We start from the raw sequence: 24,534 nt of genomic DNA, 5'->3' as shown, positions 1-24,534 counted from the left end.
CTTTAGCCCAATTGATCTCATCCTTCCAAAATATCCACTGTAATATCTTCCCATCACAGCATCAGACTGTTTCTTAAATGAGCTCAGCATCCTGGTCTTAACCAAGCTTCCTATTGACATGATCCTGTCATTAAATACCCTGTGAATAAATATTTTTTTTCCTGGCGTCTATCTTGAAATTATCCATCACAACCCTGAACCTGCAGTCCCTAACTATCTCAATTACTATTAACATGTTACACAATTCCATAGGATCTCCTCTGAGACGATTAAAAGGAAAAAGAAAAAGAAAGTGGCTCCAAGGTCATAACATGTGTCGCTCAACTGAATAAGGAGTATCCTTGAATGGAATTTCAGACTGCATCTTAGGAGTTTTAATGTTAAAAAAACATTTTGGGGAGTCTGAATAGTAGGTTGTTTCTTTTTAAAAAGAAATGTCCTCGCCTTATATCCTTAACCACACACACCTCCTCGCTTTTCTTTCACAGTCTCGCTTTATCAGGGCTTAAACCCAACTCCTCTGAAACTCCTCTGAAACATCAATTCCTTATTCTTTTGATTGGAAAGTCTCTCTGATGGGTTCCTGCAGCCAATGCACTTTCCCCCAGAAGAGACATAATCAGCTACAGTATTGCACCAACTATGTCCTACTGTGTATAAGAGGATCAGTTTTACTTTTTTTTAGTAAATTTAAGAATATTTAATTGTGGGTCTTCATGACATGACCAGTATTAATTTGTATTATTAATTTGTATTATTGTGGAGTCCTGTAGCTCAGTGGTTAGAGCACTCGCCTCGCAAGTGAGAGGACCTGGGTTTGATTCTCGGCAGGGCAAAACCTTGGGCAAGTTTCCTTACTCCACACCCCTCTGTTTTCCTAGCAGTAAGTAGGAACCCAGTTTTAGTCAATTGATGGACTGCTTTTCCAGGGGTAATAATTCATTAAAATTAATAATAATTTGGTCACTCAATCCACGACTGTTTGTGGGACACTGCTGGGCGCAATTGGCTGCCGTGTTTCGCCCACAAATACACAGTCAATTCACTTTACGGTCTATTCCGTGAAGCGCTTTGAGACGTCTAGAAGACATGAAAAGCGCTATATCAAATGCAAGGATTATTTTATTATTATATTCTGTGAAGCGCTTTGAGACGTCTCAAAGACATGATAAGGCGATATATCAAATGCAAGGATTATTACTGTACATTATTGTGGTATATTTGATCATAATCTGTATTGAATCTGTATTGAATTCAATAAGTTTTTGTTTCTTGGTGAAGCAGAATTGTTTATTTTTGTGGCTTATTTGCCTGGTCAGTGTGTGTGTGTGCGTGTGTGTGTTTTTAAAAAAAGAAGAAAATGGGGTTGAACCCCTTACCTTTTAGGCTGTTCCATAAAGCAACTGATGGTGAAAATAAAAAGCGTCGATCAGCAAACGGCGGGCGATGCGGGTAATTTTTTTTTGCTACGAGTTGCAGGTTGTCTGTGGCCCCTGTAGGTGTCAGACAAGCTCATGATCCTGGTTGGCTTCAGCACTGATGTTTGCTGCACACTGCGAAAACCACTGCGGGAAAATTTACACTGGAATTGGATGTGGAGGTGGAGGGGGCAGAGAGACAGAGAATAACAGGCAAAAAAGAGAAAGAGAGAAGAGGGAGCAACGAATGGCACCATATTTTATAATGTGCATTTCTCAGCACGCAGTTGATCTTGAGAAAACTGGCAGATTTTACCCTTGCAAGCTATTGCTGTTCTCTATTGCTGTTGCTTGCCCTGTGTGTGTGTGTCTGTGTGTGTGTTTAAAAAAAATCTGAGGACTGTATTGCAGAGGTGTCGCTGCAAGATGCAGAGTAAGAACGTGATCTCTTTGTGAAATGCATTTTAATATTTCACACCGTCTATTGGGGGAAGGAAAAAAAAAGACTATAGTAGTAGGGATCGCAATAACCCACCCAACGCCTTTCAGACATGTAATGTTCTTTTATTAGAGTCCATTTAAAAGTCAATGAGCTAAATGCAGGAATTCGATCACGTCTGCGATGGTATCATTTTGAGTGATGTTGTAATTCAATATCTGCGTGTAATATTAGCAATTTTAACAGTCTGACTGCCTGTTTTCCACATTATGCATATGGATGGATGGACTGTACATATTTAATGTCTCGATGTCCGGAACATACACAAGTAGTTCGGTATATAGGCATTGACTGACATACTCGCACATGTTGAATAGACAGATTTCAATGTTGATTTGAGTGCACCAGAGAAACAGGGAGCACAGTAGGTTTAAGTCTGCCGATGGAGTATGTTTTATTTTACAGATTGAAACTCCCAGCTCTATCAGTTCCGTCTGCTGATGATGTGGAGTGTGAGCATCCCCTACATATGATCAATACGTTCCCCTGTTTGTGAAAACATTTTAGAGCTGGGGGAGGGCTCTGATCCTCCTGAAGATCCAAATGCAATAAAATAATGGGAAGACAAATGGAGTAGAAATGGAGTGTCGTGACTTTTTGTCAGGTATTATAGTACAAACGGTGACACCCCTCTGTGCATTAGACGCAGGTTATTTATTTGTTAGACGGTGTCTATGAACTGGATGATGGGGAGGGAGGGAGGGAGGGGGGAGATCGGAAGCATTGTAGGTGTAATTTAGTGCAAACTGACAGGTTGTGGCGCACACTATTTCAGCACATAATTACATAATTATTATTCAGAGAGATAGAGAGAGGGAGAGAGGTGGGGGAGTGGGGACATCTGGTTAAGAACAAGGAACCCAGGCACTAAACCATCCCTCTCTGCCCGGACACTCAGTGGATCTCCACCGCCTCTCATTGCCAAACAACCTCACGTCCAACACCTTCCACCGTCTTCTCTCTTTTTTTTTGTAACTTTTTTTTTCCTCTCCCTTCCCCTCCCTCTGTAGCTTTTGTTTTTCACCCCAAAACGCTCCATCCTCCCCTCCTCCGTGCGTCACCGCACGTCATGTGCACCAGCTTCCCGAATTGGATGTGAAATACTAATAGTTTGGTGGTGGAGGGGAGGAGTGGGGGTGGGAGGAGGGAGGGGAAGGGGGAGGTGGTGGTGGTGGGGGGGGGTGTGGAGAGAATTAAATGAGATCAAGCAAAACCCACCACGGGCAGCCGGTCAAGTTGGTGGCATTAAAGCGCCCAGACCATTGGGGCAGGAGAGATTGCACTGTACATCTCTCTGTGGCCACACTTGCTCCATCTCTCTCTCTGTCTCTCTCTCTCTCTCTCTGTCTCTCTCTCTGTCTGTCTGTCTGTCTGTAGGGGCAGCTCTCTCTCTCTCTCTCTGTGTGTTGTGTGTAACATTTACACCATTCAGATCGCCCCTCTGGGACTACAGAGGGAGGGAGGGAGGGAGGGAGAGGGAGCGATCTTTTTTTTTTGGCAGGGAATTTACAAAGCTGAAGCCACGGTTTAAATATCTTGTTTATATGTTGCAGATCTCAGAGAGGGAGCGGACACCACTGTCCATCTCCTCTCTCTCTCTCTCTGTCCCTCTCTCTCTCTCTGTCCCCCCCCTCTCTCTCTCTCTGCTCTCTGTGTGCCTGGTTTATTCCCAATCCACCCACGGATTAACCTCGATCTGCCCGGAATTTCTCACAAGAACCTGCTGCAAAGATCCTAACGAAATACGGATTGAAACAACCCCCCCACCGCGTTTCCCTGAAGGGGTGGGGGAGAAGAGAGAGACCCAAATCGCCTCGGAACTGGCGTGTGGGAAGGCAGAGAGGCGAGGATGAGCTCCTCGGATGGGCGCTGTGGGTGTGACAGGCTGGGGAGGTCTGCGGTGTGTTTGCTGGGGGTTTTGCTGGGGGTCGGGAGCCTGGCTCTCGCCTGTCCTTCTTCCTGCAAATGCATCAGCGGAAAAATCACCTGCACAGAGCCCGGCATCGTGGCTTTCCCTGTCCTCTCCTCTGCAGCCGAGATGGAGAACATCACTGAAATGTAAGTGCATTGCTCTGCCGAATGGGCATAGGCAATCTAACTGCAGTAAACAACAGCAAACATGTTTATATATATATATATATATATATGTATCCTTACCCTTAGTCGGATTACTTTCTTTTTTACTGGCAGTTGAATTATTTTAAAGACAGCCCGTGCCAGGGGGTGAGGTTAACTCTTAATCTAAATGTTGTCCAACATCCCCCCCCCTCAACTGCTTGTTCAAAGTAACTATGGTAGTATGTTTGGGGAGAGAGTTAGCAATGACAGCTCTTAATACCAGTATCTTTATTTATGAAGATCTTCTATACCGTATTTCTAATGTGAAACTATAAGGGGAAATCGCTTTGGAAGGGGACCCCGAAATCCTCAGAGAGGGGAACCTGGTTCAGGTTTACTTTGAAACAAATCACCAGCTTCGCTCTGAGCAGAAATTGCTGTCTGGTGTGTTTTGTTCAACAGCCTTAACCTACTGTCAGGTGCAGATTGCCAGACCAACAGGTTTAGCAAGAATAGTCAACTAATCGTCATTTTAAAGAAAAACAATGAAACCAAGTGGTATTCTCTGTGCGTTGCTGAATAAGTTAGTTACTTCTGTGCAGTCTAGTGCCCTTATTAGCTATATTTACTTGCTGGTGTCTGACTGGTAATGGCAATAATGAAAAAGGCTTTGGCATAGCATGTGGGGTTATTTCACTTCAAATCCTTTCAGGGAGCGAAAATGCATGGAAGCCTATTAATTATTAATTAATTATTCTATTAAATCTCCGGGTCAACGTGAAATATGATTAATAATAACAATAATAATTATTGCCTTTGATACAGCGCCTCATCATGTCATTGAGACGGCCCAAAGCGCTTCACAGAATATACTGTAAAGTGAACTGACTGTATGTTTTGTGGGGGAAATAGGATTAAGGACAATTTTAAAAAATACGCTTCACAACCCGTACATTTTTTGTTCTGGTTGAATCGTTCCTTGTGCCTAAGGGGTCAGGATAAATTGCTATCTATTCAGTGCCAGAACCTTTGCGACGTTGGGAGGTGGATATTTTGTTAAATGGTGCATTATTTTGCACCCTGGTGTGACATTTCTGGGGATATTCAGGCGTTGCCATTATTGCAACTGCCAATAAGAGGAGATCTTTAACAAGTTCATTTAGATATACTGTACACACCTTATTGCGATTTCAGTGACATTAAAGGGTTTCTGACTTTTGCAACACTGGCGTTCAACAAGTCTGCTAAGGATAGAGAATGGGGATTATTTCTGGATGTAATGTACATTTGTGCACTTTGACTGCTACCCTCCGATCTCGAAAACGGAATGATTTATACACAAAAACAAAACTGGAAAGAGATAGGGAGAAAGTGTGCCATGCTACCGAGTTAGTCCCCAGAGGGTGATCAGTAGGACAGACAGAGAGTGAAATAAAACTGGCCACTTACAAAAAAAAGCGCATCATCACCCAGAATCAACCAACCTCTTTTCCCATCTCTCTCTCTCTCTCTCTCTCTCTCGTCCTCTGTCTATTTCTCTTTCCCTCCCAGTCCCTCAAATCTTCCCCAATTTCTCTCTTGGGTTCCCACCGCCTCCCATCCCTCCCATCTCTGCGCCTTATCTCTTTCTCCCATTGCAAAGCAATGGAGACAGCAGTCTTCTGGTGTATCCTCTCAGTCATTCCCAGCGCTGAGTTGAGCTGAGCTGAGCTGAGCTGAGCGATGACACAGTCTCCCCGCAATCACAGCGCCTTTTGCCCCACAGGTCCGCAAAAGGCAGCACCAGCGTGTGAATGCCAAGAGGGTCAGGCACCAGTGTCCTGAGGAACCACCCGGGCTGGGTTTGCCTCTGAGGTCCAGCTGGCACCTCGCCTGGCGTTTTATTCTCCGTATGAATCAAAAGGGATTATTAATGAGATCCCCAGACACCAGTTCAGCTCAGTCACAGAGCGCCGACCCGCTTTATATTGCCACATCCTTTGAGATCCAAGTCAAATTCGGGCCAAAAAATCTGTGTGTTTTGTTTTTTTTAAAAAAACCTGAGACAAATCGCAATTACATTTTTTATGGTTGGCAGGTTTTTTTTTACTGCAGGACAGACGCAGATATTAGCGTGTGGAAGCCAACTCTTTCTGCGCTCTTTGAGGTCTGCAGTGGCACTGCACATTTTAAAGCAAACAGAATATATAGTGTCTTCAGTTTGGTTTTACTGGGAAAATGTCGATTCTTCTGTGCAATAAAACAGTCGTGACCCCTGTGAGCTACAAATCCGGTCTCGTTGAGTACTGCATTATTTATGTTTTACACAGGATGAAACAAATATATAACATTTAGTGGGATGTGCAGCCAAGTACTGGATGATGCTGTGTGTGTGAGAGAGAGTCCACTATTTGTACTATCACTCTGTCTGTCTGCCCGCAATTTCATGTTGGCTGCAGCTATCCTTTAAGCAAATCTTTTGACGGATCACCCCCCACACCCCCCCTCCAAAAAAAGGCAAAAAACAAACAAACAAACGAACAAAAAACTGAGTGATTAATAAAAACGAAAACGGAAAAAAAAAACTTGCGATAAAGGTATTTAAAACAGGAATGGTCCAAACTCTTCAAAGAAGACTAATTTCTGCCTTCACCAGCAATCCTTGTGTTTCTAGCTCTCACAATTTGATCGGAAAGCAAAATGATTTGGGGGCTGGTGGGGAGGGGGTGGGGGCTGGGGGGGGGATTCAGTAACTGTGCCCAATATAAGAGGGGCTTCCCATTTTGAATGGGTCGATAGAGAGTTTAGATCTCTTAGACTTAGACTGGATGTTGCTTATACGCTATAACCTGGTTATTGTGGGCAACATGTTCAATGTTGGAGGCAGTATCGGGTTTGATTTAACATTGACCAAGCAAACTCATCCCTATTTTATTGGGGGGGACGGGGTGGGGGGACGGGACGGGAATAAAAACACACGATGCATGAATATCCATTGCAATGTTATGGTGAGCCCAATGGACTGGGGTCTTCAGCCTCCAAAGTAGGTTAAAAAAAAAATCTCCCAAGCATGTTTCCATCAATGCAGCCACCCTTTAAATCAACTTCACCACTGCTCTTAATTTAAAATTGAAATTAAAATAAATATCGTGCGTATTTAGAAGGGTTGCACAGTAAAGCGCCCCCTGTGTAATGCAATGCACTAAGATGCAGCAACAGGGTTGCAGATGAGTATTTGCTTTAACTGGGGACAAACTAACGTAGCAGAATAATAATAATTATTCAGGACTGACTGGGCTTGAGGTTTGCTTACAGACTGTGTTGGCTGTACATAGATAAACAGGAATCAATACGGAACTGGGTAAAGATGTGGTGCACAAAAATAGACTGGAGCTGTGAAAATAATCCCAAACTGTACTGATGGCTTTGTTATAAACAGTATTTGGTGAATTTACACGTTGCACTGATTGATTGTGGCACAACTCAACTCGGTATTTGCAACACTTTGGCTAAAATTCACGCTCAGGAAAATGATCGATGCTGCAAGTCTCACAGGGAAAACTGAAATCTCTTGTGAGAAAAGAGCTGGGATTCAAGCAGAGGGGCAGCAGAAAGGCAACGATTAATCAAAAGAGAAACGATGAAAGTTGGGAGTTTTCGTTAATAGTCTAGTCCTAAAAAAAGCCATACGTTTACCCAAAAGAACTGCCTAAAGTTGCTTATGTGTTACAGTAATATGATTAATCATTTCCGATCATATTTAAATGACATCCCTTTCGCTCTAGAAATATATAATCCTTTGAAGTAAACTATTCATCTGATATGATTTTAAAAAACTACTTTAGTAAATTAAGAATGCATACACTGATGCTAATGTGTATCCACTCAGTGGTATGTGCCATTAGATCTGTGACTGTTGCGTTCCAAATGAGAGAAAATACAGCTCTACAGAATAGTTAGGCTGTAAAATTATTTTAGATTGTATTTAACTTCCACCCAAAGAGCAAACAAACTTCATGTATACATAACTTGTGCAAGTAATAATGCTCTTAATCGCTTGTTAAATATTACAATATAGTTAGAAATTTAGTTCACGGTTTAAATGCACATATATTTTCCCACTCTTTTTGCTGTGAATGGCTTTTTGCGACCTTGGGTATCTGCAGTTAAATTATTAAGGAGGCAGTATAATGCTTTTTGTGGTTTGGGTTTCCTGCAGTCTAGATCAAGGATAATGTGGTACTAGGGAATGTATTCAGCCTTCCTATCCTTGAGAGTTTACAATGTTACCGTTGGATATGTAAGATTTCCAGGGAATTGGTGTCAGTACAAGTATGCATTTATACCTGTCACAGAGAATCTGATGTCCATGTAGAATATCAGAGAAATAGAGAAGAGACCAGATGGAGGACAAGGGAGAGAATATGAAGAGAAATATATGGAAACAAAAAATGAGTGAAAAAAGCAGAGTTAATGAGGAAGAAAGGGACAAATAAACGTGCCAAGAAGGGTGGAGAGGAAAAAAGGCAAATTATATAGACAGTATGACACATTGGAGAAAACTGTGACATTTGGAGATTAGAAAGAAAATGGAGTACCGGGTAGTGAAAGAGATAAATCAAGAAGGGTCAGAAAGATGGAGAAAAAGAAACTGCAATAGTTTTCATATAATACAGGAAATCATGATGTTACAAACGAGATGAGTGAAAAGGAGCTATTCTGACTTATGAAAATACAATATACCACAACTATTCAAAGGATTCTCAGAAGCAGTTCTTCAGTAACATGTGGTCCCAATGCAAAGGCTTTGTCTTCATTATCATTAATCATTTCCCATTAGGATTGTTACAGTGTTTGTTGTAGATATGTTGACCCACTTCTAAGTGCCCTCCCTGCGATTGATACTAAAGAGAAGAGAATGAGAGCAAACAAAAGGAATATTAGGAATCAAAGAAAATTATTTTCAGATACAGAATGTCATCATCAGAAGAAGAGGGCATTGATCCAGGATTCCAAAGTTTGGGGACACGTACCAAGAAGTTTTTCTTTCTTTACCCAGAGGATAAATAAAGATGACAATGGGTTACCGTAAAAGTTGGTTCAGTTCAGGGCATTGGATTAATTTAAGAATCAGTTTGATGTTGTAATAGGAAGATGGTAGAGTAGGTATTCTGGAAAGATGAGATCAAATCAGCCAAAGAGCCATCTTTATCTGAATCTCTCTTATGATCTTATGAAAAGGTGAAAGACTCAAGTGAGCTTGAATGGGACAACAAAAGAGGGGCAGAGACTGCACATAAATGCTTCTATGTGTAATCATCAGGTGGACAGTTAACATTGTTAGTAAGCCAGTAAAATAATATTTTATTGTAAAATAAAAAAAGAGAAGGATGTTATACGCAAAGAACCAATGAGGCAAAATGGGGAATTGCTTCTGGAGAAAGACTATAACAGATTACATGAAGTAAAGAGAAGAAATGAGCGAAGAGAGAAAAAATGAGTGTGAAGAAAATATACAGGAGTCAATAATAATAATCCTTGCATTTGAGATAGCACCTTATCACGTCGTCGAGACGTCTCAAAGCGGTTCACAGAATGTACTGTCAATTGGATTGACTATATTTTGTGGGCAAAATGTGGCAGGCAATTGCGCATAGCAGTGTGCTGGATTGAGTGACCATGGTTTGTCCCCATTTATTCCTAATCAATTTCAACGTCCCCTGATGGGAATTTCTCTCTTTCTCTCTTTGACTCTTGAACAGCATGCTGCAATCATATATTATGCTGTGTACAACCAAAATGAAATTCACTTTTTTTTCTTTATTTTTCTTTAAACACCTCCCCCCAGTCCTCCGCCCCTCAGCATGGAGCTCAAATTGAAACAACAACAACAACAAAATTACATTTATAGAGCGCCTCACGTCGGGAGGATGTCCCAAGGCGCTAGACAGTCAGGAGTCAGGACCCGAGCATGGGGGAGGGGTGTGATAGGGGTGAGGGAAGGCAGAGAGGTGGGAGGGCGACTGAAGGCATAATTGAAGAGGAGGGTCTTGAGACCGGCCTTGAAGGAGGCAAGGGAGGAAGCGAGGTGAAGAGACTGTGGGATGGAGTTCTGGAGTGTGGGGGCAGAGAGGCTGAAAACCCCGGCCACCGATGGTAGGGTGGATCGGGTGGGAGACATGGAGCAGGCTGGAGCCCGCTTAACAGAGGGAGTGATCAGGTTGGTAGGGAGTCAGCAGGTCAGAGAGGTAGAAGGAGACAAGGCCATGAATGGCCTTGAAAGTGAGGACCAGGATCTTGAACTCTATCCTCTGAGGGATGGGGAGCCAGTGGAGTCGGGCGAGGGTGGGAATGATGGGGTCACAGAGCCTGGTGCGTGAGAGTACACGAGCTGCAGAGTTTTGGATGATCTGCAGCTTGTGAAGGGAAGAGTTAGGAAGGCCGATGAGGAGGGAGTTCTCGTAGTTGAGCCTTGATGTGATGAATGCGGAGGTGAGGGTTTCGGCAGCCTGAGGGGTGAGGCAGTGGCGGAGTTGGCAATGTTGCGGAGGTGGTAGGCAGTGCGGTCATGGTGCGGTTGTGAGGGAGAAAGGACAGTTCAGGGCCGAACAAGATACCCAGGTTGCTGACTGGCTTAGTGAGATTGAGCGAGCAGCTGTGGAGGCTGATGCTGCCAGTGCCTGAGGTGCAGAGGCGCCTTATTATGTGGTTGAGATGCCTTGAAGTGCTTCAATCAGAATAGATTGTAAAGTGGATTGACTGTATTTTGTGGGTGAAACGTGGCTCCTAATTGTGCACAACAGTGTCCCACGAAGAATTGTGGATTGCGTTGAGTGGCCAAATTATTATTATTATATACTTTATTTGAAGGGATGTGAACTTAATTTCTATATGCTGCACCTGAAAACAGAGCACTGGAATAATGCAAACTGCAAGTATACAGGGAAAACATTTAAGACCCTGTCAAGATGTCTTCATAGTGCTGTAAAGTGATGTGACTGTATGTGTTTTGTGGACAACGTCAGCCAATTTGCACAATGCAGTGGCCTACAAATAGCTGTGGAATGGCAAATTTGTTGCCCAGCCCACCAGGAGAAAGTCCCTTCACTTTTCAAATAGAATCACTGGATCTTTAATGTCCACCTTTACTGGACTGCACTGTGATCTTGGTTTAGCATCCAATCCAAATGACAATGCAGCACAGCATAAACATGCTGTGTCAGCATAAACTAGGTGGGTTCCAAGTCCTGAACTCACAACCTTCTGACTCAGAGGCTACAACAAAGAAAAGCTGACAAATGGGGGTAAGGCACATGTCTAACACTTCTACTCTGGTAGGAATAATTTGGATTTACCTGTGCTTTGGATGGAGGTTTGTTTATTTGAACATTTATTTGATCAACAAGTTGCATTGGCTGTGAGTGTCAAAGGAAATCAATTACAGTACGGTAAATTATGCAGATGAAGTCAGGTTCCAAACTGAAAAAACATGGTGACAATGAGAGAAAGAAAGGAAAACACCATATGGATTGTATGGATTGCATCAAAATAGAGAAATCTCATGATTGTTATGAGACCTTATTCAATTGTACATTCAGTCAGCAGATCTGACTTCTAAAGTAGGGATTCTTATCTGCAGTAATTCTTAGCTGGCAATGACAAATCTAACTGTACACCAGATTTGACATTAATAAAATAGTTGCAATGCATTGATATACTTTCAACCAGTGCCTGTAACAAATGGGGCATAAAAGCATATCTCAAAGGCAAGGATCACTATCATTGTGAAAGAATGACCAAACAAATTCCTCTGCAGTGATCCTTCATTATCATGAGCAACTTTTCTAAATGGAACAATTAGAAATTAGTTTTTTTGTCTTAAGAAGAATGGTTAATCAGGTACAACATGGATCTTTCATCAATCACAAACCTCTGCTTTGTAAAGGGTGTTTTAATTTCCCAAACATAAGCCTGAGAGGAACAATTCCCCTTCCTCTCACAGCAGTGGTGCTAAGTTTTCTCAACTTATCCTTCTCCTTCCACTATTAGAGCACTCGCTTTGCAAGTGAGAGACCTGAGTTCAATTCCAGGCAGGGCGAAACCTTGGGCAAGTTTCCTTACTCCACACGCCTAATAATAATCCCTCCAAAAAACAAAACAAAAAAAAAAACAATAATAAATTGGTCATTTTCAATCTACGACTGTTTGTGGGACATTGCTGTGCGCAATTGGCTGCCGCGTTCGCCCACAAATATACAGTCAATTCACTTTACAGTCTATTCTGTGAAGCGCTTTGGGACGTCCTCCCGACGTGAAAAGCGCTATATCAAATGCAAGGATTATTATTATTATTATTATTATTATTGGCAATGCTCACTCAGAACAATAATTTCACCCACAAAATATACAGTCAATTCACCTTACAGTATAACTCTTCACTCTGTGAAGCCCTTTGAGATGTCTTGAAGATGTGATAAGGTGCTACATCAAATGTAAGAATTATTATATTTATCATTATATTTACCTGAATGGCCATATGCGGTAACTTTTATTCATCTACATTCCCTATTTTTATTATGAGTGATGGTCACTGTATATTAATTACTTATTATTCCTTTTTTAATGAATCATTTTAAAAATAAGTTGAATCGACATGTTATGTATTTGTTTGAAATACTCAAAGGTATTTATTTTTAAATTACCCTGGAGTGATCAACTAGTCTTATTACTGAGTTTCCCATCACAAGGGGTTTTCTAATTCATTTGAGACTTAATCAAGGATTGACTGCTCCAATGGATAATTCTATTAACATTGGTTCAATCTATCACTGCTAAAAGTATAACGGGGAGTTAAATCAAGATTGAATTAACACATTCAAATCAATGCAGACAATCTCATGACTCAGCACATTGGTTCACTAATCAGTGTACCAATCATCTCTGCTGTGGAATTTTAGGAGATAACCAATGGTTCCTCACATGGAAGATCTCAAAGGAACCTGGTCAAAGGAAGTGTAGGCAAGTAAGGAGCAAAGATCTGCGGAGAGCTGGTTGGACACTTCTCAGAAACTCGCGGTTGAGAAACACTGGCTGGAAAGAGAGGTTCTGTTCACCCTCTAGCCTGAGGAATGTTGTCTGGTATGGGAATAAAGGAAAATAAATAAAAACAAAATTAAATGAAAACAAATCAATTACTTATTATTTTTTTTTAATGAATCATTTAATTCTTGTTTAGCTATATATTTCTAATTGTGATTTATATTTGTATAGGTACTTTTTTTGCCTTCTCCCTGGTGATTATCAGTGATAATATTGTGTGTACTGTACCCACTTGATACAGCTAAGGGTTTAAGGAGCTCCTGTTAACCCTGCAAGCCAAAGCCCTAATGGATAGGGTGGTCCTAGCTGGACAAGCAGCAGGAAAGCTTGTCATACAGCAATATCGGAGTCCTGTAGCTACGTGATTAGAGCACTTGTCTCGCAAGCGAGAGACCTGGGTTTAAACCGTGGGCAAGTTTCCTTATTCCACGTGCCTGATAATAATCCTTAAAGAAAAAAAACAATAATAATTTGGGCACTCAGTTTACGACTGTTTGTGGGACACTGCTGTGTACAATTGGCTGCAACGTTTCGCCCGCAAATATACAGTCAATTCATTTTAAGGTATATTCTGTGAAGCGCTTTGAGACGTCTAGAAGACGTGGAAAACGCTATATCAAATGCAAGATTATTATCATTATTATATCAATGGCAAGCTGTGCAGTTTTAGATGGTTAGACGCCAACAGTACCCCAATTCTAGGGTCTCCAAGACTTGGCTCCTGCCAATCTGCGCCTAATGGTTAAGCACTCTGAGAGGCTACCCTGTGCGGAGGGTAGCATATAAGTGCAAGCTGTTGTTGTTGTAATACTTTCTGGAATTAGGTAAGCAGGATGTGGTCCCTCCAGGGAGAGAGTGTGCATTCATTCCAACAATCTGCTCTGTGTGGGTGGAATGCTTGGAACTCTCAACTTGGTTTGGATATTCTTCAGCATGGTGATGAGTTTCCACATGTGTCAGATAACCGACTGACCCCCCAAAACATTGTCATAGTCAGTAAACTCCCAGGGGTAAACTGGCTATGTGGGAAATTGTGAAATTATCTGAGAGCGCTCAAGAATAGTTCCTGAGCCCCAACACTCCTGCGATTGGCTTCCAATACTTGCCACCCCAGAGCCTGACATCTGGGTGAGTGACAGCTTGGACTAGCCAATCATCGCCCAGAGTCTATTCTCCCTGAAGAGTGACAGCTACAATAGCCAATCACCACCCACATCCCACCCTCCTGTTTAAGTCCCAACAAAGTTTATAAATGCCCGGAGGTTTTATGGTAAATCGGGGCCCCTGGGAATCAGTATCCCCTGTAAGTCGGCATCTCCCCAGGACTCAGCACCCCCATTTTACCGGAAAATTCCAAGCCCTTTTTGGGGAGCCAGCCTACTACTGCTTGGGTCTGAAATTCCACACGGTCTCAGAGTGTAAGACCATTTGGTCTTAAAATTTAAAATTGTGCAGAATTGTAGAAAACTTTTAAATCCATTCATACTTTGCAAGCTGGTCTTTTTAAGATCCGTAAGATTTTCTAGCCCGCTGGGAGTGTGCAGATTATTATTGGTATGTTTCCGTATTGCTGGATTTATTATGATTTTCTGTTCCCCAATTATCATTTTAATTTTATTTTTGTAATTACTTTCCCATCAATCTTCGAATCTATGTTAACTGTTATAGTTAGTCTTATTCACACTTTGCTTTGTTTTCCTTTCCTTCTACTGTCTACATTTTCTTCACGCAACCCAGCAGCAACCTAGCAGCCACTCCAGAAAACACAAATAAACCAAGAAAGCCAGAGAAAAAACTCCTCCAATAAAAATAAAAGTCTCCTTGTCAGAGAAACTGCAGAATAAATTTTATGTCTTTCTTTATTGATTTTGGCAAAATTGGGAATTTGTATGTTTTTGGTTGTCAAGGTGAAAGATGAAAACTGGGAAATGGAACATTAGAACATTTCTATCATATGACTCTGATCCTCCAAAAATGCTTTCAGAATTTTGAACTTGTCTATTAGATCTGTTTAGGATGAAACAGCCCAGTTTTTCAAGCCTTTTTCATTACGATAAACACTCTATGTTCTCTGTGTCACTCTGTGTTCTCTGGAAGTGTCCCTGTGAACCTACACTGTACCCTTTCCTTGTCTCAAATATCTTTTCTATTATGAGGCCCCACAAACTGCACAAACATTCCAAAAGTAATCCTTAATATGCCAAATATTCATTTCTTCCCTCCAGTTTTCTCTCATAGAGGTACTGACTTCTAGTGAAAAGTACTGTACATGGGATTTCAAGAGATATTGTGTGAATCCCGATAGAATATATAAATAGTACTGAACATCACTGTCAAACATGATCCTATCTTAGCCTGATATCCATTCAAATACACTTTCCCATAGGAGTCACTGGTAGGCAATCAGGGATGAGAACCCTCTCCCCACCCCACCCATTGTATCAATGCACTTGCTACCACCAGCTTGACAAAAGTCTAGTAACTCAGCACAGACTAGGAATACAACCAGGGATCTTTCCGTCTGCCATCTGTGTGTTGGCTTAATTCCAAAACTAAGCATTGGCTAGTGTCAAATGAACCTTTAGAGAATTTGAATCTCCAGGAATTTAAAGAATAAGGTATTTTTGTAGCTCGAGAAAATTGGTTGAAACTGTTAAGTGATGTGATTTAATCTTTGTAATATTACTGCAGTGGAAATTTAGAGAACTCTGGATGGTAGATCTTGAAGTATGTTATGTGTTGAAAAGGTGCTGAAGATGTGACCCCAAATGCTTAGTTACACCTAATCAGTTTTTAGACATTGACCAAGTAGTTTATTATCCCCCTGCATTGGATCTACCGGCAGTCTCAAGATGTCTGAAGAGTGTAAGGGAATACCCCTACACCCGATGTTGCGATGTCTCAGTTCCTATATTCTGGACATAGATAATCCAATCATTGACCAGTATGACAAAGCAATAGTGCTATTGGAGATTTTAGATCTCTATCGTGTGATACCTTTCACTGGTACTAGTTGCAGTCATAGAAGCTAAATGTATAGGACAAGCAATGTTGGTTACCAAGGGGTGTTTGCAGACTTAAAAAGGTGAAGGTCTTGTTGTGTTAGTGAAAACAGCAGTCGGGCTTTCAGTTTGTCTTCCCCCACACTCTGGAACTCCAACCCGAGTCCCTCTGACTAGGTCCCTTCCCTCGCCTCTTTCAATGTGCATGTCAAGACCTTCCTCTTTGATCATGTTTTCTGTCATCCTTCCTATTAATTCGGGTGGGTGCCAAGCTGGGACTGTCAAGCACCTTGAGACATCTTCCTGACACGAAAGTTGCTATATAAGTGTAAATGTGTAAAATAAGTTTAGCTTTGTCAGAGAACAATTTGATATGAGAAAGAATAAGTTTTAGTCTAAGTTTCAAGCAATCTTTTAATCTCTAATATGCAGACACCCTTGGAAAATTGACACAATTTAACTACATTTTAGAGAGCATCAAATAATAATGTGCATGTTATTCAAATATGACCCAACTTTCATTACTGTAAGCAATAATATTAAAGCAACACATTCATGAAGATCAAATGTGTCAAAAATAATAATAATCCTTGCATTTTATATAGTGCCAATAATGTCCAGAACACATCAAAACTCTTTACAAATCTTCTATACGTTATAGTGACTGTATTTTTGTGGGTGAACACCTACAAAAATAATATTGTAGTAATAAACTTGTGAAGACCAAAAATATGCTCAGTTTTTAATGTTATGCAAACATATATTTGAACATAATCCATGTACTAGAGTTGTATATTATTGAAGTGTTTGTTAAAGAAATTAATAGGAAATCAATGTTTGGGAATGAGTAATACACTAATTTAATTCATGAGGTTCCGATTATTTCATAAAATAAAAACAAAGTGGTTAATTGGGTTATCTGAAACCACAGATTAAGTTGCAATTGAACACTCATTAACTGTCACTTATATTTACCTTAAATTTTCTCCCATCCTCTACTAACTTGGTGCTCTAACTTATGTTAGATTTTGATTATAGACCTAACAACAACAGCAACAACTTACATTTATATAGCACCCTTCACGCGGGATAGCGTCCCAGAGCGCTTGACAGTGGCAGAGTCCTACCCCGAGCCAGGGTGAGAGGGAAGGGGGAGGTAACCATAATCACGATCAAAAAGGAAGGTCTTTATGCAGGAAAGTGGGGGAGAGAGGGGGCAAAGTGGAGGGATTGAAGGAGAGAGTTCCTGAGTGGTATAGTGGCTGAAGGCAATGCTACTGATGATGGAGAGCAGGGGACGAGGGACAAACAGGAGGCCAAGTGGAGGCAGCAGGTGGTAGAGTAGGGAATAAGCAGGTCGGATAGGTAGGGAGGTTCGAGCGTATGAAGGGATTTGAAAATGGGTGAGAGGATCTTGAAGTCGATCCGTTCGGTAATTGGGAGCCAGTGGAGCCTGGCTAGGACTGGTGTGATTGGGGTACGGAGTTTTGTGCAGGTGAGTATCCGGGGGGGGTGGAGTTTTGGATTAATTGCATTTTGTGTATGGTGGAGCTGAGCAGACCAGCGAGGAGGGCATTGGAATAGTCCAGCCAGGAAGTGATGAAGGCGTGGACAAGGGTTTCGGCTGCTTTGGTTGTGAGGAATGGACAGAGGAGGCAATGTGACGGAGGTGGAAAAAAGTAATCCTGGTCAGGGAACAGATGTGGGGTAGAAAGGAAAGGATTGAACCTGATGCCTAAATTGCGCACTGTTTGGTGAGTCTGAGGCAGAGCCCAGGGAGGTTGAGGAGTTTAGACCCACAGGGGAGAAGACATTGTTGGAAGCCAAAAATGATGGCTTCCGTCTTGCCTACATTCAGCTGCAGGAAATTTGTGTTCATCCAGGCCTTGATGTCCGTAAAACAAGCTGACAGGACATCAGCAGACTGGGAGTCGCAGCTGGAGGAGAAGAAGATTTGGGTGTCATCTGCATACAAGTGGAAGCTGACCCCATGTCTGAGGATATCGCCGAGAGGGAGCATGTAGATAAGGAAAAGAAGGGGATCGCTTTTCCCGCGTGATAATCCCTACCCCCAAAATATAATAATAATTTGGTCATTCAATCCACCGACTGTTTGTAGGACACTGCTGTATGCAATTGGCTGCATTTCACCCACAAAATACGTAGTCAGTCCACTTTGCAAAATATTCTGTGAAGCGCTTTGAAACATCTCAACAACATGATAAGGCGTTATATCAAGTGCAAGGATTATTATTATTATTATCATAAATTTTTAGAACGTATTCTCCCACCTCAGGAAACAAAAAAAAACATTGTTGAAGCTTGCTCAATAAATGCACTGTTTTGTATGAACTGAGGCATACAGACCAGAAAGTTTTTTTGTTTGGTCCCCAATCTGGGGTGAGGTAGCTGGAATTAGCTGGGACAGCAGTAAAGGTCCTATAATTACCCTTGGCTGATGGGGTATTGAGGGAAAAATAGGTTGAGTTCCTCTCCTGAATCCTGATCACTATCTAGATGTTTCCCTCTAGAGAGAGAGCATGCATTGCTTTCCAGACGTAGGTGGCATAAATATGTGAAATTCTCAGTTTAGTTTGGATACTCTTAAGCACGGTGATGGGTTTCCACATATGTCAAGACACCCAGCTGACCAAAAATAAATCACTATGCAGTGAACCTCACTGTAGAATGGGCATGTAGGTGTCAGGTGATGATAGGATCAGGCTTGGCTGTTGTGTCCTCCATAGACACATTACCTGCTGACACTGTCTGGACTGACACATGAAGAATGGCCTCTTGGGCAAGATATTCAAGGTGAACCAGTCACCATGGGGTCACACATCAGCATACGCCAATACCTTCAGGCGGAAGGAGGAGAAAATTGGAGAGGCAGAAAAAATAAAAACAAGATCTGATGTCAAATTGACTGAGGATTCCCAGAATCTATGGTGCTGCTGTCTTTTCATTGACAGCAGAGATTCATTCAGCAGTTCTAAAGTGAGATTATGAGGGGATTAAAAGCCTAGCGTACACTGTATAGAGGATAGAAGAGAAGAAACCGCAGGATACAATTTATATCCTGTTGCTCTTCATCAAGTATTCTAGTTATACCACACATTACTTATGTAATTTAAATGATTACAATTTGACATACATTTTAATTTTGAATGGGGGAACGTTTTTTCTGTTCAGAGCAACCTACCTAATTGCCTGTCCATCTTCAAATTCATCCAGAGAATGGCCATTTGATCATATAACAAATTAGTGAATCTGTGCTGTAGTGGGCAGGATTCTCAATCCTGGCAGATGCTATCTTTTGTAAAGATTTTTAGTGATTATTATTTTTTTCCAATCTCACTCATGTATTGTAAATGTTAGGGGTTCTCCCAGGTGATTGTTTATAAGTGACAGACACAAACAACCCTGGCTTGAATGATCAAGTTGGGATATTTCAATGGATACTGTGCACTCTCAATTTGTTTCATAGACATTCCCGACAGGTTCAGATTAAAATGCTGGAGGTGGATCTTTACAGTTACACAGGGTGCACAGCTTCTGAGCTTTGTTCAATCAATGTGCAATGAGGTGAACTAAACAGACAGTATTACAGAAACTCCAACTGCCTAAGGAAGTGAATAGACATCTGGAAATGCACACAGAGCACCTTTCTCAACATTGACAATATTGCGTATATCTCAGTAGCTTAATTGGTGGTTTCTTCATAGTAAATGGCAAATAGATAACACTGATTGCTGTGGTAAAAAGGAAAGGATCTGTCAGATATCAAGTTCATTTCTCAGAAATGTGACGTTTTCAGGTATTTATCCATTCAGTTAATATTTTCAGTTTCCATGAGTGGTTCCTCTCCCCAGTGGAATTATGTTATTCCTCTGAATCTCACCAAAACTCCATTTTGACTTTATTTTGTACAGTACTGTAATTTGTTTCAATTATTGTGTTGTCAAATGTTGCCTTTGCTAATGGGCGGTTAGTAGGAATGGCAACTTTGACACTGTGGAGTTGAAGTGGAAGGAGATGATCTCCCACATGCTGGCATAATGGTCTGAGCCAACCTGAGTCAATGCCCCTTCGAAACGTTAGAGGAATAGCTAGCAAGAAACCTCCTGAGTGAATCTGGCAAACCTTGTGGTGGCTGGGTTCAGAGTAAAATCGGCGGAGACTTTATAACAAAACATGCATCCAAGTTAGTTCGTGGAACAGAAACAATGAAGGGGTAAACTAGAAAAATACCTTAAGAGCAGGAGATATCCTAATCTGTGATTAAAGGCAAAATACCAACAAAACCAGGCCTGAAAGTTTCACATTTGGTGACAAGCATCCAAATCTCCCCAAATAACTGTTGTGTCTGACATTTGATGGTTGGTGAGTATTATTATTTAATAGATGGTGGGGGGAGGAATAGGATCTTGCTGGACACGTTTGAGCATTCTTGATTTGGAGCACTCAGTTGAATGGAGAAGCTCCAGCCAGCTCCAATTTCTTTTATTGAGTTTGTAAGAATACAGGGTTGTAAAATTGGCATCATATATTGGTCCTGATTGACTGAACAAATCAAATCTTTCTGGGGCTCTTTCACAACTAAACTGTTGTGCTACTTCTGCAAATCAACATTGTTCCAACGTTCAACCCAACAGCTCAAATCATTTCCATCTGGTGATATTGCATTGCACTGAATATATCCTTCCAACTTCTACTGGTATTTCTGTACATAAGAAATTACAATATAGTGATATTTATTTGCTTTAGGCAATTCATGACATTTTTGTGTCACTTCTGTGATTCACTCAAATAGGTTTTCCCCAAAGTTGGTTTTGAAAAAAGAATATGAAATATCATATTTTTTGTGCTGAACTGTCTAGACTCAAGAGCAACCTATTTTCATTAAGGTGAAACAATGACCAAAGCCAAGCAAAGCAAGTTACAATCCTAGTATCAAAAAAAATTGTTTTGAAAAGAAATTAATGGCTCTTTCTTATTTATTCAACAGCTACATTGCAAACCAGCCCAACCTGTCAGGTATCAATGAGCGTGACATGGAACCTTACACTGGACTGAGGAATCTGTGAGTACTGAAATTTAGATGGTTTAATTCAGGAAATAGCCTAGAGATTCATAAACCATTTAACCAGTGAAGCAGTGAATAATTGAACATATTCTATTTTGTTTCTAGCACTTTGGTTAATTGTGGACTCACGTTTATTTCACGGCAAGGATTCCTGTATAACCCTCGGCTTCAGTACATGTGAGTGTTGAGTTCTGAATTGATGTGTTCTTTTATTTGATGTTATACAGTAAGACTCACATAGGTTTTATCTTTGTAAATTGTACAATCACCTACATCATACATTCACTCGAGTCCCATTCAGTTTCCTATCAAAACCATTTAGATTAATTAATCATCTCCTTATTCATAATGATGTTGCCCTATCCTCCATTACTCCCGCACTTACCGGTTGCATTGAATTGTGGAAATTATGTCCTGATCCGTCAATGCATGCGCACTTACCAGCCAGCTGAATTGAATTGCGGAAAATGTATTTCTGATCAGTTGACGTATGGACAGAAGAACTCAATTTCCCGTGATTCAGTGCGATTTCAATGCTTGTTGGTAAGTCCACATTCGGTGATGGATGAAGACGCAATGAATCACGGGAAACATTGTCTTGATTCGTCACCGCATGCGCACTTGTCAGCTGCAGTGACGAAGTATCGCATGTGCACTTACCGGCTGTATTGAATTACCATGCACATAAATTGTTGTTGTTGATCCATTCTTGTAGCTTAAATTTGGTCCTCCCTTGCTCTCTCATTCCTGAGTTGTGACTCTTCCCTGCCCAGGCCTTGGCCAGTATTTAACCCAGAGGCAGTTTCATGGTTGATCCAGAGGATCCCATTTACAGCTAGCCCATCAATCATGTTGTGTGTCAACAACTCTTTGTCTACTTCAACCACTCCGAATGGGATCCAATCCAAACAACATTTATAAAGCACTTTTCATGTCTGGCGGTGTTGGTGTTTCAAAGCATATGATATGGGAATGGAAGTCGAAGATGGTGGGAGGGCAATGAGGACTGAAAGTGCGGTCAAAGAGTTACAGATAGATGAATTTCATGAGTTTTGATCAGGAATTGTCAGCTATTGCTGTAATTGCATGATCAGCAGTACGCAGCTTGATAGAATTGAAGTCGCTGGTATTGGCTTCGCGACTTTGGGCTTGAGAGAGACAAACAGTCATCCAGGAAGCTTTACTGTAAAGTGTAGTGACTGTGTATTTTGTAGGTGAAGCGTCTGTTTTAATGGTCTTAGAGAAGCACAGACAAATGTACTGATCACGAGCAAGTCATATCAATGCGCTAATGTAATGTGATTCTTGAAGCTCAAAAGGCTGAGTTGAATAAAACAAATGAGAAGCAAAATTGAACCTGAAGGATAAGCAGATCTTTGAAATGATGAAAAAAAATCAGTCAATAACTGCGAACTCCACTGCTCTTTCATTCAGGTTTGTAATGACTTGTGCAGCAGTGTTATTGAGATGTTCACTGCAGGTGTGCTTTTTTTTATTAGAGCAACCTATGTATTAAATCTTACAGGAAGCATCATACCACAAAAGGATATAGTAGAAAAGAAAGAGGTGTACATACAGGGAGAGGGAGGAAGTTTCTGGTGTCTGACCCACATGGTGGAAATTCTACATTAATCATATTGCTACCTAGTTCTGTCTGTTAATAAAACAATGTTATGATGGAGAGATAAAGGAATACTCTGATTAATGTATACATGGACTGATTATTTTATTTCGCACAATCATATTTTGATTACTGCTTTTTTTTGTTAAAATTTAATTAATACCTAGTAATTGCTTTATTTTCAATGCATTGTGGTGTGGATGTAGCTCATATACTCAGGTAGGAGTAGAGCAGGAGCCGGCTGGAATTACACTGCTCCCTCTAGTGGGGTGCAATGTGCTGCCATGGGTGCATCAGTGCAACTTCCTTTATTAATAGCAATATTCCTTGAATTGATACAGTACTCTCACGTCAGAAGGACATCTCAAAGCACTTCACTGGATATACTGTAAAGTGTAGTCACTCTACATTTTGTAGGTTACAATGGCAGCCAATTTGGCTGTGATGTTCTACATATGGCTACAAAGTGAATGATCAATTTTATTTTGGGTATTGTTGGCCAGAGAGAACCTCCCTTCTCTTTTTAATAATAATAATAATAATAATCCTTGCATTTGATATAGCGCTTTTTGAATAGTAACATGGGAACTTTAACCTCAGAGGGGACCTTGGTTCAACGTTAATAATAATATAAAAATCCTTGCATTTGATATAGCACTTTTCACGTCTTCTCGACGTCTCAAAGCGCTTCACATAATAGACTGTAAAGTCAATTGACCGTATATTTGTGGGCGAAACGCGACAGCCAATTGCGCACAGCAGTGTACAAACAGTCACGGACTGAAAATGAACAATTTATTATTGTTTTGTTTTTTGGAGGGATTATTATTAGGCATGTGGAGTAAGGAAACTTGCCCAAGGTTTCGCCCAGCCTGGAATTGAACCCAGGTGTCTCGCTAACCACTGAACTACAGGACTCCACAACTTGGCTGCAATGTTGGATCTGAAGGATGGTTGAAGTTGGATTGCAAATGGAGTGACACAGCCCATGCATATCTGCAGGCTGTGGAGCAATGGCTGAACCCCAAACCCACGGTTCTTTGCCTCCACCCAAATAATGCCACCCAGTCTGTCCCTGACAACAATTATTTGGGCCAAATTGTTTTGCTGAGGCTGAGTGAAATTATTGGTGTTTGAGTACATCTGAACATAGGATACAAACTTAACTCAGTTGGTATCTTGTACATAGCGCTCAAACACTGGTTCTAGGGGGAAAAAATTAGAGATAGTTTCTTAATTAACACGTTTCTGTTCTCAGTGCATTACTTCTGGCCTCTATTCCCACATCATAGCTCCTTCTGATCAGCTAGCCACTTGCTGGTGAAACAACTGCTAGAAGATGACGTTACATATAAGGTTTCTTGATGTAAGATTTTGGAATATAGTTTTAACTCCAAAAACGTTTCAACTTGGAATTCCCTTATGAAATGTTGGGTTTTCAACCCCATAACACCAATCTCACAGTTTACACTATGTAATATCTCTCTCACAGGTTGGACTGTATAATATCACCTTCTCAGACCATGTGTAAAACACCACTTTAACCTAGGTTCCATATCAGAGCATCACTCACCCAGGATCTGTTTTTATTCTATTCCAGCAACCTCTCCAATAATCGCTTTTCAAGCTTGTCTTGGAAACCTTTCCGTCATTTGGAGCTGACACACCTGTAAGTGATATTTTCTTGTGCAACATTAATGCTACAGTGTTCCATGTCTTACAATCTTAGTAATGGCCCTGGACTGTGTTCTTAATGGATTATCAGAATGAAA

At 41.1% G+C, this 24,534-nt stretch overlaps 1 protein-coding gene across 1 annotated transcript in view; it reads left to right on the top strand.

Moving 5' to 3' along the window:
* Nucleotides 1-3,527: 3,527 nt before the first annotated feature.
* The window catches only part of ntrk2a (neurotrophic tyrosine kinase, receptor, type 2a), a 129,676-nt gene continuing 108,669 nt past the window's right edge, over nt 3,528-24,534 (top strand). The window contains exons 1-4 of the mRNA XM_007906808.2: nt 3,528-3,975; nt 21,064-21,138; nt 21,247-21,318; nt 24,363-24,431. Coding sequence (XP_007904999.1) covers nt 3,767-3,975; nt 21,064-21,138; nt 21,247-21,318; nt 24,363-24,431 — 425 coding nt within the window. The 5' untranslated portion in view covers nt 3,528-3,766. The remainder of the gene's footprint in view (nt 3,976-21,063; nt 21,139-21,246; nt 21,319-24,362; nt 24,432-24,534) is intronic.

Source organism: Callorhinchus milii, unplaced genomic scaffold (genome assembly GCF_018977255.1).
Source record: "Callorhinchus milii isolate IMCB2004 unplaced genomic scaffold, IMCB_Cmil_1.0 Scaffold1, whole genome shotgun sequence".
Lineage (NCBI taxonomy): Eukaryota > Metazoa > Chordata > Chondrichthyes > Chimaeriformes > Callorhinchidae > Callorhinchus > Callorhinchus milii.
This window is presented reverse-complemented; position numbering and strand designations above follow the sequence as displayed.